Genomic DNA, 12500 nt, shown 5'->3' with positions numbered 1-12500 from the left:
CTCAGCAGTCTGCTGATGAACTGTCATCAGTTTTTGCTGAACTGAGTAACAGTAAACCTTTGACTTCCTCTGAACATACTAATGACCTGGTGAACAGTTTTAACGATCTTTGCATATCTGCCTTGAAGACAATTGCTCCCTTAAAAACCAGGTCAGTTCCTGTTGTCAATTCATCTCCTTGGATGACTGAAAACATCTGCAGCCTGAAACGTGAATGTAGGACTGAGCGTAGATGGAAAAACAACCCTAAAAACAACCTTATCAAATGATATAAGATCAAGATTGTAGATTCAACTATTCATTGGGTTGAATCCTGACCGGCCTGTCCTGCTGATCCAGACCCATGTGTGCCTTAAGAGTGATCAGTACAATTTAGCCTGAAACTAACAGGTAAGCAATGTAAAGATGTTAAAAGTGAGTATGTCATGTAATGTCGTCTTTTTGTTCCAGTATAAATCTGAGCTGCTGTATGTTGAACAAGCTGAAGACAAGAGAGGGACTTTTGACTGAGGCACGAATGAGGCTGAGTTGCAGTTGTCTACGCAAGAGAGCATGGATGACTTTTTCCAGATCACTGAAGAATAAAAACTCCTCAGTTTTGGAAACATTCCTCAGTTGAAAGACAACCTGTTCATCAAAGTTCAAATGAGTCGTTGGAGTATATCTGTATCCTTTCACTGCTATAAAAATATAGAAAGCAGACTGACTGCCAGTGTCTCACTATTTGATTTGTATTTGCCGATTTTGTTCCATTTTTCTCAATGATGGTCAATCATTATTAGTACTTAAAAATGTGCTATTTAGATTTTTTTCAATTTTTCATTTCAAAATGAATGAGCATATATGATCATAAACCCTTGAATATAAAAACGACTCATTGAAATCGGTTGAGAAATGTAAACGTTATAGTGCTTTTTATCCAGAAAAACGGCAGCTCCCCCGTTTACTTGTATTTGTTTACAGGCCAGTCTGGCCCGGTCCAATATGGCAGCGACGTTGACGTACGATCCACAGGCCAATGCGGCGTCGGGCAGTTTATCAGCCTTCCATTTGGATTTGGCTTTTTTACATTCTCACTTAGTGTTTTCATCTATCCATGGCAGGGGTTTTGTTCTTGATTTTTTGCTCTTAAAAGCAGCATCACTTTAAGAATACTCAAACAACTGCCGTTAAAACTATCAACACTCTCTTTGGTGTGGGTAGCCTACTCGAACAGTGTTGCAAGAGGTTGTCAAAAAGGCCTTGGAGCATTTGCTGGCAGAAACAGAGTTAAGGATGAGGAGTGGACAGGAGCACAGACACTGGAGAAGGGTAAGGCAACAGGACATTAAAGTCAATAGCCTTGTGGCCGATACACAAATTTCTTTGACTGCAACATTAATTGGTGTGAATCCAAATGGCAGTACTAAGTCAAGGATATGTCTCATAAAATGAGTAGATTTTGAAACACCCTGAACTAAATTAAAAGACTCTATAAGATTCATAAAATAAGATGCAAACCTACTGGAAAGGCAATAAATATGGATGTTAAAATCCCTAAGTATTCTAATAGAAAATTTTCATTCACAATTATCACAAATGAAAAATGCACAGCTGAAAAGATACACAAAAAAGTTGCCCTTTTTTTGGGAGATAGAGAAATGGAAAAAGAAGAAAAATAGTTCAGATACAATTTACCTTGACAATATTTATTTAGACTAATGTATTAAAGCCTATTTGAATAGAACTGACTTGGGGAAAAAGTAAAATGAGAAAAAGAGGAGTGAAAGGGAGAGACTGTGAGGCATAACAGAAGATGGAGAGAGAGCAGGGGAGAAAGATGAAGGGATGAATGGTGCTCACAGAGAGAGAGACAGACAGAGATGGAAGGAGAGATGCAGCTGAAGCCAGGAGGTGGAGGAGGAGGTGAGAGGAGTTAAGTTGTCCATTAGTGATGCGGCGTGCGGAGCCCACTCTTACAGGCGTTCCACAAGGTTAACGATAAGAGCCCCTCGGCAGCTGAAATGCTCAAGTAGCTTTTATCGTATCATAATAATGAATCAAAGATAAAATAAAATAAATGAACTCCAAAAGGCAAGCGAGTAAAATAAAACATATGTGCCGAAGAAGGCTGGCCGACCGGCGGCCCAAATAGAAAAGAGCGAGGGAGAGAGAGAGGAGAAAGTGAGAAGGAAAAAAAGGAATAAAAATCTCTTTCTCCGCTATTGGGTCCCATTCGGTTAATATCTTCTTATGTCATCTGGTTGAAAAATATTTGCCTGCAGGTCAGAGCTCCCCCAGTTAGAAAAAGGCTTCTTAAAACGCTCGACGGCTCTCTGCTACATTAAATATCTGGCCTCTGCATCCCATTTACTGCTGCTGGCTATTAGGGAAGAGAGAGAGAGAGAGAGGGAGGGAGGGAGGGAGAAACAAGGAGGGAGATGTGGTGGGTGGGGGGGAGTGACAGAGCGAGAGGGAGGGAGAGAAAGAGAAAAGGAGGGAGGGAGAGACAGAAGGAGGAAGGAGGGAGGGTTGGAAGGAAAAAGGAAAACGATAGAAGAGATACAGTGAGAAAGCTGGAGATGGAGAGAGAAATGGCAAAAGCAAGAGATGAAACTGTTTTTCCTCAACAAAGGAGAGAGAAAGAATTGGGAGAGAAAGAGCAATAGGACGTTAGAGTGAGAGATGGAGTCTGAAGAGTCTCTTGTTTATGTTTGCTGCTCATGTTTGCTTATGCTTTTGAAAGGGCCTCTTCTGTTTAATGTTGTACACAGCATGTCTTACATCAGTGTGTGTGTGTGTGTGTGTGTGTGTGTGTGTAATGCCCTTGGCAAAAGCAGGTGATCTGTGCGTTCAGAATGGACAGTCGTTAGCCACCCACTGGAGCAAGCTGTCACCACTTCCTCTTCTCTCCTCCTCCCCTTCCCTCCATCCATCCATTCATCTTTCATTCCACTCTTTCATTTTCAAGGGATGCTAGCTAATACATGGCACAATAAAGGGGCGACGGCGGGCATAAAGTGGGCTTGTGCCTGGAAAGTCACATGTTCGAATCCCTTTGACTGGAGTAATATGAGTAATATGTTGCCTCAAAAATATTGTCTTGGTGTACTTGCGCAAAGCACTTAAAAGAAAAATACACCCTAAAAAACTAAAGCGGTGATGCAGCTTGTATTTCTGAGCCCATTTTATTGTTTAGTGTTGTATTGTCTTATTCCCATGGATAACTTGCCAAACAATGTGACGTTTCCAGTGCAGCTACAAGGGAGTTTGATGGGAGAAATCTTTTCAGCAATCAAAAACATCAATGGTAAAGTGAAGTTTTGGTGTCGGCCCATCAGAATCAAAGAGCGAGGGCTTCTTTCCAGACTCACCACTTAACATCAGTGTTCAACAACCATACAGGGAGAAATCCTTCATAGAAGAGGCACAGATACCAAATGCTCCACCAACAGTCCAGACCAGAATGCAATGCAGACCTTGTGTTTGGAGTAAGGGGCGTGATTCTAGCTTTTTCTTGAAATGTAGGAAATCGCTAACTGAAGTAGAAGTAGACAAGGCAGGTTGAGGGAAAGTAAATTGCAACACTTCATCACAAATTAACTAGAATGCAACGAACATCAAAGATTCATGATATATAATGTAAGATTTCCCCCACTGCCTTGCTCAACTCTCATGGAGCTGCTCAGTGTCCAACAGTAGAAGGCTGTGGAGTGGAAACGAGCATGCATGCTCCCTCGCTGCTTTCCCTGGATAGATCATATATTCATTGTCTTATGATACTTAAAAAGCAATGTATCAGGTTGGATTAAAAACGTGTGTGTGAAGAATCAGACAGTAACGAGACAGGGGTCAAAACTGGAAGCCTGGTTTTAATTGATATTGCTCTACTGTAATAATCCTGAAAGGCATAGTCTGGAGTAACACATGTAATGTTTCAACCCATAGTAGTTTAAGTTACAGAATCATAGGTCTCTCTTTTTGCATTGAACAATATATACAATGTCAAATAAATACATTTACACAAATGGACATTATCGTCGGAGCACACTTGTATGATACACGTCACAAAAATATACAGGTAATTGTTTGTTTTGTTATTTTTTTCATTTACTGATGTGAAGCACATCTAAAATCTACGGACATGTTTTTAATAACACTACGGGGTCTCCTCTCCTCCGCCGCGCAAGGGTCTTTTTTTTCTTTAAATATCCCTTTTTTTCCCAAATTTCTCTCATCTTTCTCTTTCTCTTTAAATATTTTCTTAATATTTGCAGATTCGGGCTGCGGGGCTAGCCGCAGCACATGTGGCAGTTACATTTGGGGATTAAATACAACTAAGTGACTAAACACTGCAGAGCTGTAGATAGACACAGTTTGGCCATAGCAGTTTCCAGGGTGGCCATGGGAGATGGACAGTCCTGCTCTAAGTAACTTGTCATTCTATTCCAGCTAGAGGGTATTGATACATACAGTATTTGCAGCTAACAAATCTTAGTTCCAAAGAAGGGCAATAACATGGTGCCCGTAGTGCAACCAGGCCAAACTCTTTCTATCAATGGCTCTGCAAAAACCCATACAATCCTCCCACTGCTTCTCATGGAACACAGCAGTTTGGTTCGTCATTAAATTGTTCACCTTGTTATTTCTATGGTTTTAATAATAATTGCAGAATAGTTCCAATAGATACATCAGCATTTGGATCTATAACCCAACACAAAGAAGTGCAACTCTTGCCTCGTCGTAACTCTGTACAGTCATCGTAATATTGCTTTTTAAATAGAAAACAAAAAATCATGTTCGGGGGAAAACATTTCCTTCCTATACACCTAAATAACATGTTGACTATCGGCAGCTAGTTCCATCAAAGCTTCTGAAAGAAGAAACACACAATCTCCCTCCTGATTGTAGCTGGTAGAATTGTGATTTGGCTATTTTAGTCATTTCAAATAACACAACAATCCTGCTTTCATTAATGTTAAAGGTCCACTTGGCAGCCATTTTTACAGGAGCCATTTTGAAAACTCTGCTGGTGAAAAATGAGTTGAACTCAACTAGAAACACAAAATGGCACCAAGTAAAATGAAGCATTTTCATTTCCTGCCAAGGGAGGAATTATACACTGATAAGTCACTGGAATGACTTCATCTTTAATTTGTATTGATTAGCATATGATAAAGATATGATATTTAACGAAAGTTGTATTATTTTTACATATCAATAGCTACTGAAATTTCACTCTGAAAAAAACAGTTGCCAGTTTGTTCTGTTTAAAAACATGGCTGTTACCAAATTCAACTCAGCTTTAATCAACTCAGGGAGACTTGTAACGTCTTTCATCACCTTGAATTGTCCAGGATTACACAGGATTGGTTTGACAACCAACAAACAGATAAAAACAGGAAAACAGAAGAGAAACAAAACTACAGTAAGAAAACAGCACCTTTCGCCCATAAGTCGTATGTGTAGATTATAATAATGTACAGTAGATGATAAGAAATGCCAACATCTTTCTGACAATGAGAAGGACTTTGAGGTTACTGTCAGTGACACTCAGATTAGGTTCAACATTGTCACTGGGGACCCGACCTACAAGTCTGTCCAATCACCTGTGCAATTATTTATCAGTTTATTTCCTTCCTAAATGTATGTGTTAATATGTTTATGACTGTTGATGTGCCTTAGGATCTGTGAAGTTATGATATTTGTAGTGCAGAATCTCTGTCTGAGAGTGTGAAGAGGCGTCACAAAATGTTCATTAAAGGATGCTGACATTTTGAATTTGAGTCTGGATCTTGTGGTTTAATTCAGGCGCCAATGCAGAAACCTTTTCCCCACAATGCAATGGAAGAAAACAACAGGCCGAAATTAAACATGTCAAGCTTTTCCTTTAACATCCCTCTGCCATGACCACATCTTTAGATGAACGGTCATCGCAGAACAAGACGAACCTGCGACACCTCAGTTCAGTCCTATCTTTAAAAAAACATTTCACTCTGTCTCTGCTCATTCTTTGTTGTACAGCAAGATGTTTTCCCGGAAATGGATTGAAAAAAACAAGAAGAAAACAACAACAGAAACATTTCAAGAAAAGAACATGTTTATCATCGATATAATTTCCCTTTTTGCCAGCTGAAATAGTAAAGATAATGATTGAGCTTTGAGCTGAGCTGTATGGAAGGCAGTTATGTACAGCGAGTTTATCAAAAAAGAGTCACCTACGGTTCTGAATTACTCAAATGTCCTTTTTCATTTCATCTTTATTTAAACCTAAAGATATACAGTATATTGTTTATTCTACAAGAAAGAGCAGTTACACAAATTATCCCTTTTTAAATACTTGTATGGTGTTTCTTCATTTAGATACTTGATATTTATTTATTTATGTATAGTTTGGTAAAGATGGATACTGTAATTTGATCCTGGTGGTCTAGTAAGTTTCTAGAAGAGCCTTATATCCGGTTCGGTTCGTTGTGAGAGAATCCGGTGCCCAGACCCCCTGCGGACTGATCCGACAGACAGACAACATGGCCTCTACTCTACTCTGTGTTGTCTAAAGAAGAAGCACACGGCACAAGAACGGGAACCACCACGAGAAAAAGTACACAGCAACGCCTTAGAGGACATAACAGAGAAGGGAAGGAGGAAAGAAAGAGGAGTTTAAAACAAAAACAGATAAAACAAAAAGAAACAAGAGTTTTTTTTTTCCTTGATAGAAAAAAGCACAGCAAACATGAAACACACATAGAGGCTGAACTACATTTTTTTTTTCCTTTTTTTCTTCGGTTTTGTTTCCAATAAAATGTCTTACGTTAGAATTATAATCTGTATAATTTACAATATACAATGTTTAAGAAGGCTGAGAAAATACCCCTTACTAATAATACTGATGTTTGATACAGAGCGTGTGATGTTAGAGATTAACTAGACTTAACTGCAGCACTCCTCAGCTGTGACGAGTTGCCATTTTATATTAGATTACACCATAATCTAGATTACACGTTTGGCATTCTTATTCTGCTTTAGAAATTACATAAATAATGATATAAAAAAATCCCTAGACCATATTCACCTGTTAAACTGTTCTATGATCAGTCAACCGTATGCATTCTTGTTATAACGTTGAATTTAATGTCTTTCACTTGACTGTAAAACCTAATGCTAGTTCCTGGCATTAAAATAATCCTGAACCAGCTTTCTATTGGCCTGCCTTTCCTTTTCCTGACCCCAGACACTCCATTGTAATTTAGCAGACAACTTTTTCATATCAAATCTTCAAAAAATAATTGCAATCAAATAAAAAAAAATCAAATAGCATTAACACCATTTAAATACTGTGATAGTTAACAAGTTAAATCAAGGTAATTAAATTTACATTTTCATTGATAATTACAAAATTAGTTAGTTAGTCAGCAAGACATCCAGTTGTAATAAAGTGGAGGTGTTTTTGGTCATGTTGCAGATTTAAATCACAACACTAATTGAAACACAAGCTAGTAATTGGTGAATGTTGTTAAAAAAAAAATTGATGTAATAAAATTCCCTCAGCAGTCTAGTATATGGACTATTACAGTGTTCAAATGGTGTATTATGGTGTTGATGGTGTTCACCGTTACAACATGAAAAAAAATAAAGTGTCTATGGACAGGAAGGGGAAGAGCTAGCTGATATAAAGCAGTCAGTGCCACACTGTTTGAACTGGATGATGGTTTGTTTTTGCTAACATCATTTCCCTCAGTACTGCTCCAGATTTAGTCATGTTATTCTGCTGGTCCCCACACTCATCTACATGGCTGATGGAACAAACACCTTTGGATGGTGGACAAAGAAACTGCATATTATTAATTTCAATGAGAGACAAGCTGAGAAAGCTGGTTTAGTCTCTCCCGCAGCTGCAACAAGGAACTGTCGAGTTTCAACAAGGAACTGTCTTTTTTAAACATTTTCACAATGCCAGTGTAAACTGCAACAGCAAAAAGAGCTTGGTCACAAGAAAGGTGGAAATATCAGAACCGTGTGGGACTGCAAACTGCATGATCTTTCACTATTCAGCTCGGTGTATCACTTGATTTGAACCCTCATGTCGACCACAACAGCCTTCATGCCACAATGTGAAAGCAACATTAGCATCTCATCCTGACATTCCTGGTCCTAACTCCATCCATTCCTAACTCTTCCTGCTTAACTGTCTCTAAGGAATTATTGACTGTTATCTAATAGCTTATGGCAAATCACACAGAGAGAAAGAGAAGCTACAACTCTCCTCAAATCCCCCTTCCCCTCCCTCCCTCCTCCCAAATTTAAGACTGGCACATAATGTTAATATTGCATACTTTGTCCATATGCACACCCCCCTCCTTTTAAAACCACTATTGCTCAGAGTTTCTAAGATAAACGCTGATTTGTTAATACATTATTACTTGTTATATATATATATAATAATTGCTGAAAGTGGTCAAGCTGATAGAAAAAAGGAAAGACATATTGATTGATTCAATTTTAAGAAGACAATATTAATAACAAAAACAAAGCCGTGTTTATGTCATATACAGGATGACAATCGTAATTATTTACAGCCTTAGTATTGTTATCATCACTAATATTATTCTCAAGTTAGAAATAAACAAAAACAAGGAGTTTCAAAGCAACAATAGCTATTCTTCAGTCAGTTTTGTCAGCACACTGTTCCCTCTGGTTCGTATTGCATTGAGCGACTGAAGATCCCCCATCACTCCCTGAATGAACAGGGACAAATATCTCCAAACTGACCAAGGGATGATCTGGAAGACATGAACGCAACGGAGCAAGAAGGGTAGTACTGAAGTGACGTTTTGTCGTTTTTTGAATCAAGAAGTACCATTGGACAGGTAATGGGCATGGACTGGAGTAATCTTACTGGCACATTGACAGACTGAGAGCCTAAAATCTCTACTGACTGGTCTGTGGTGAACTGCAAGCCTGGGTCACCAAGCAGCTGAACAGGTTTCAAATAACTGAACAAACACAAGAGGAGCGTTTGATTTAACATATCAGACTGGATGTGAACTGAGCCTACTTTGGAAACCAAACATCCACCCGTTACCAAGCAGGAATCCATCCTTGACAAACGAGATCAGGGCTGCCCTGCTACTTAAGCTCATTTTTTAAGCGATATTTCTACTTTTGAGCTCAGTAAATCAACCGCACCTCAAGCCGTTACAATATTTGAAAGTGTTTTCGGTTATATTCAGCCCAAGTCAGGCGTGTGAACACTCATAATACTCTGATAATACTGACAGGTTTGGGAGGCCAGGGACACTGGTCCTCAACAAATACAACAAATAGTATATCTAACTTGCAGGTGAAGTAGGGGAGTCATGGGGAACCAGGAACTGTATTAAGGGAGAACCAGGAAGTGTTTAGAGCAGTGGTTTTCAATCCTGGTCTTCGAGACCCACGGTCCTGCTGGGTTTCATTCTAACCGTCTAATCAGGAACTATTTTATACCTGGGATGCAAGGTGAATGTAATTCACTGCAATTAACTACCTGGTAGGATAAAAAACCAGCAGCACTCTGCGTCCCGAGGGCCAGGATTGAAAACGACTGGCTTAGAGAACCAGGAAGTATTTGGGTTATGACAGTAAAGTTTGCTGGCATCCTCTGAATGGATGAGTTCCATCCTTTGGCAGGGCAAATCTCCTCTTCTTTTCTCTCTTCTCTCTGTCCTTCCATTCAAATTTAATCATGTAAATTGACAACAAACGTCTTTAATACTTCTTCAATGTTCATATTTTCCCCTCGTTTTCTTCTTGAACACTTAAAAAACTGTGTCGCGGGAAACTGGTAGGGAAAAGGAGCCAAGAGTGCAGTCTCTCTCAGAACTAAAACGAAGAGTTGTCCATTTCTTTTAAACGTGTCCTCCTTTAAGTGTTTTGTCATTAATCACATCTTAATCATTCTTATATGCATAAGCGACTGTTTGTCTTGCCATCGTCAGTGTTCAGCATCGCCATGGTAACTGTTAAGTGATTGTTAATAGTTTATACAGGACATACCTCCTTCCCTTGGGAGCAGGGGGGTCGTGTCAGTCAGGGTCTCCCCCTAAACAAAGGGTCAATTGAGCGCCCCTTTGTCAAAGAGGGCGGAGGTACGGGATTCAGGTATGAGGTTTAGGATACTTCTTTGTTCATAGGGGGATGCGTCAGCAGACATATCTCAGGGACATATTTCTGTCTATGCGTGTGTGTGTGTATGTGTGTGTGTGTGTGTAAAGAGCTAGAGGTCAGTCAAAGTTGTCGTTCAAAGTTCATGTCGGAGCTCAGGAGGTTCAGACCGGCGTCCGGCCGTCCTTCCGTCCGTCCCCCCCCATCCTCAGACCTTGGCTTCCAGCAGCTCCAGGAACAGTTTGTGCATTGGGACTTTGCCGTCCTGCTTGATGCTGTAGAAGTGCTGCACGGCCTTGGTGGAGGTCTGGCGGAGCAGGGGGAGGGTCATGAGCAGCTTGCCTGCCCGGCGAGGGTCCTCCTGGTGCTGGGAAGCCTCGTAGTCCTGCAGGGCCTCGTGGAGAACATCCTGGAGCTTCTGCACAGCATCCACGTCCTCAATGTGCATGGAGTCTGGAGGAGGAGGGTGGAAACATTTAGATTAATTTATTGTTAAAAATTTATAATACAAGTGTGAAAAACATGACAATGGATGTACGTTAAAATGATCATCTGTGTCCTCAATGTCCTTGGGCTCTGGAGCACAGGCAGAGGGGAGTTGCAGTCAACTTTGTTCAAATGTGGGAAAAAAGATATTTGAAAATGTATTGAGAAGCATTTGAAAAGTATTTGTAGTATTTTCCTCAGTGCTTACAAAAGGAGAAAATGAATGCGCTACACTGACTTTTACATTTACTAATCCGTCTTTTTAATTTACATGAGTGCTAATGTTTTAATTTGTACGTTCATGTATCTTATATATAACACATCAAATGCAAGGAGATGGGAGGGTGGTTTATTTGATCAATTATTAAAACATGATGCAAAGGGACATGCTTTGTTTGCTGCAATAGAAATGCATTAGAAATGGAAAAAAATGATGGCTTATTAAAATATGTATTCCAGCCTCCTAGTGTGCAGTGGACTCTTTGAGTGACTGAAATGCTTATCTTCTGCTTTTTTCCAGCAATAAAGGTAGGCAAGCTCTGCTGTGTAGAGAGCTCCCACAACTCCTTTGGATTATGTTTACAACAGTATGTGTCTTTGTCAGTGCCTGTGCCCCCTCTCTCTCCTCTGTTATTGCTCAGTGCCAGAGGAGGGCTACGTGTTAAAGGCCCAGTCCAAAATCCAAACAGAAACAAGAAACTAGGGATGCCACTGAAAGCCTTAACATGGGGTTGAAAATGCATTTCATTCAAAAATTAACTGAGAATGCCAATAGCATTTTCAGTAAAAAAAAAAAAAAAGATTTATGCGTTTTAAATTTTAGACTGAGGAGAAATTTTCAAAATGCTTATTTGCCAGCTATTGAATTTCTAAGAATCAATGTGAATATACTTTGCTAATATCCTTTACTTCTAAAATTTCCTCTTCTTAACATTGTGTTCTTATCCCTATAATACATAAAAACTGACTTTTTCAATTTAAGCACTTAATGAAAGAAGCTGTTGATAAGAAGATCAGTGAAATGGCTAAATTGTAAATTTATTTGCCTAAAATTTGTAGTGGCAAGTAATATCCAGGAATGGGGCTTTAAATGCTGGGGATGCGCCTTTCTCTCTGTTTAAATGTGTGGATCTGTGGGTGTGATGAATGAACAGACAGAGAGAGAGAGTGGGCGGAGAAAAAGAGATAGACTTGTAACATGATGGAGAGATGCAGGAACACTAGAGATAGTCTAGTCTGTGTGTGTGTGTGTATGTGTGTGTGTGTGTGTGTGTGTGTGTGTGTGTGTGTGAGTATTTGGTTGCACACATCTGTAATCTATCTATGGACCGGCATGGAGTGTGTGTTTCAGCATATGTGGCAGTAAAGGCTGAGAACGTCCCTCTATAGTAATGCTCTATATTGCCCCTTAGGGAGCCAAAGTCTTAATGTGAGCTGGCCTTTAGCTCCCAACCTCCGATCAATGTCTACGATCAATGACTACATGCATGTTAAATAATAATCACAAGGCTACTATTGACAGGCCATCACACCCACACCCACACACAAACACACACACCAGCACTGTCAGAGAGGAGGAGACATAGGTGTGCACACATTTACAAAGCAAAGGTTTTTACACACACACAAGATGCAGAGCCACGCGATCAGATGTATGTATATGGACTAACGAACTGCTGTGGGTGTCTTGATAACTGCAAGGAAATGTCTGCCTTAAAAAAACTCTTGTGGATGAATAATTCTATGTGTGCACTGTATTTGTATGTGTGTGTGTGTGTGGCTATGTACGGATATATTGTGTCGAGTGCCCTACAGAATCCTTTTCTCTCCTAAGTGGCAGTGTGTTTGGCCCTTTATCACCAAGCCACCCTATTGATAGTATTGATAGTATG

At 39.8% G+C, this 12500-nt stretch overlaps 1 protein-coding gene across 1 annotated transcript in view; it reads right to left on the bottom strand.

The window, feature by feature from the left end:
- Positions 1–10330: 10330 nt before the first annotated feature.
- Positions 10331–12500, bottom strand: part of LOC139638221 (estrogen-related receptor gamma) — a gene marked incomplete at its 5' end in the record, with an annotated part of 6684 nt that continues 4514 nt past the window's right edge. Inside the window, one exon of the mRNA XM_071512282.1 lies at positions 10331–10575. Coding sequence (XP_071368383.1) covers positions 10331–10575 — 245 coding nt within the window. The remainder of the gene's footprint in view (positions 10576–12500) is intronic.

This window comes from Centroberyx affinis, unplaced genomic scaffold (assembly GCF_046629955.1).
Source record: "Centroberyx affinis isolate AG114_WGS23_722 - 3 ecotype Tasmania unplaced genomic scaffold, CSIRO-AGI_Caff_v1 ptg006213l_1, whole genome shotgun sequence".
In the NCBI taxonomy this organism is placed as follows: domain Eukaryota; kingdom Metazoa; phylum Chordata; class Actinopteri; order Beryciformes; family Berycidae; genus Centroberyx; species Centroberyx affinis.
The sequence above is the reverse complement of the archived record's forward strand: the minus strand, read 5'-3'. Positions and strand labels throughout refer to the sequence as shown.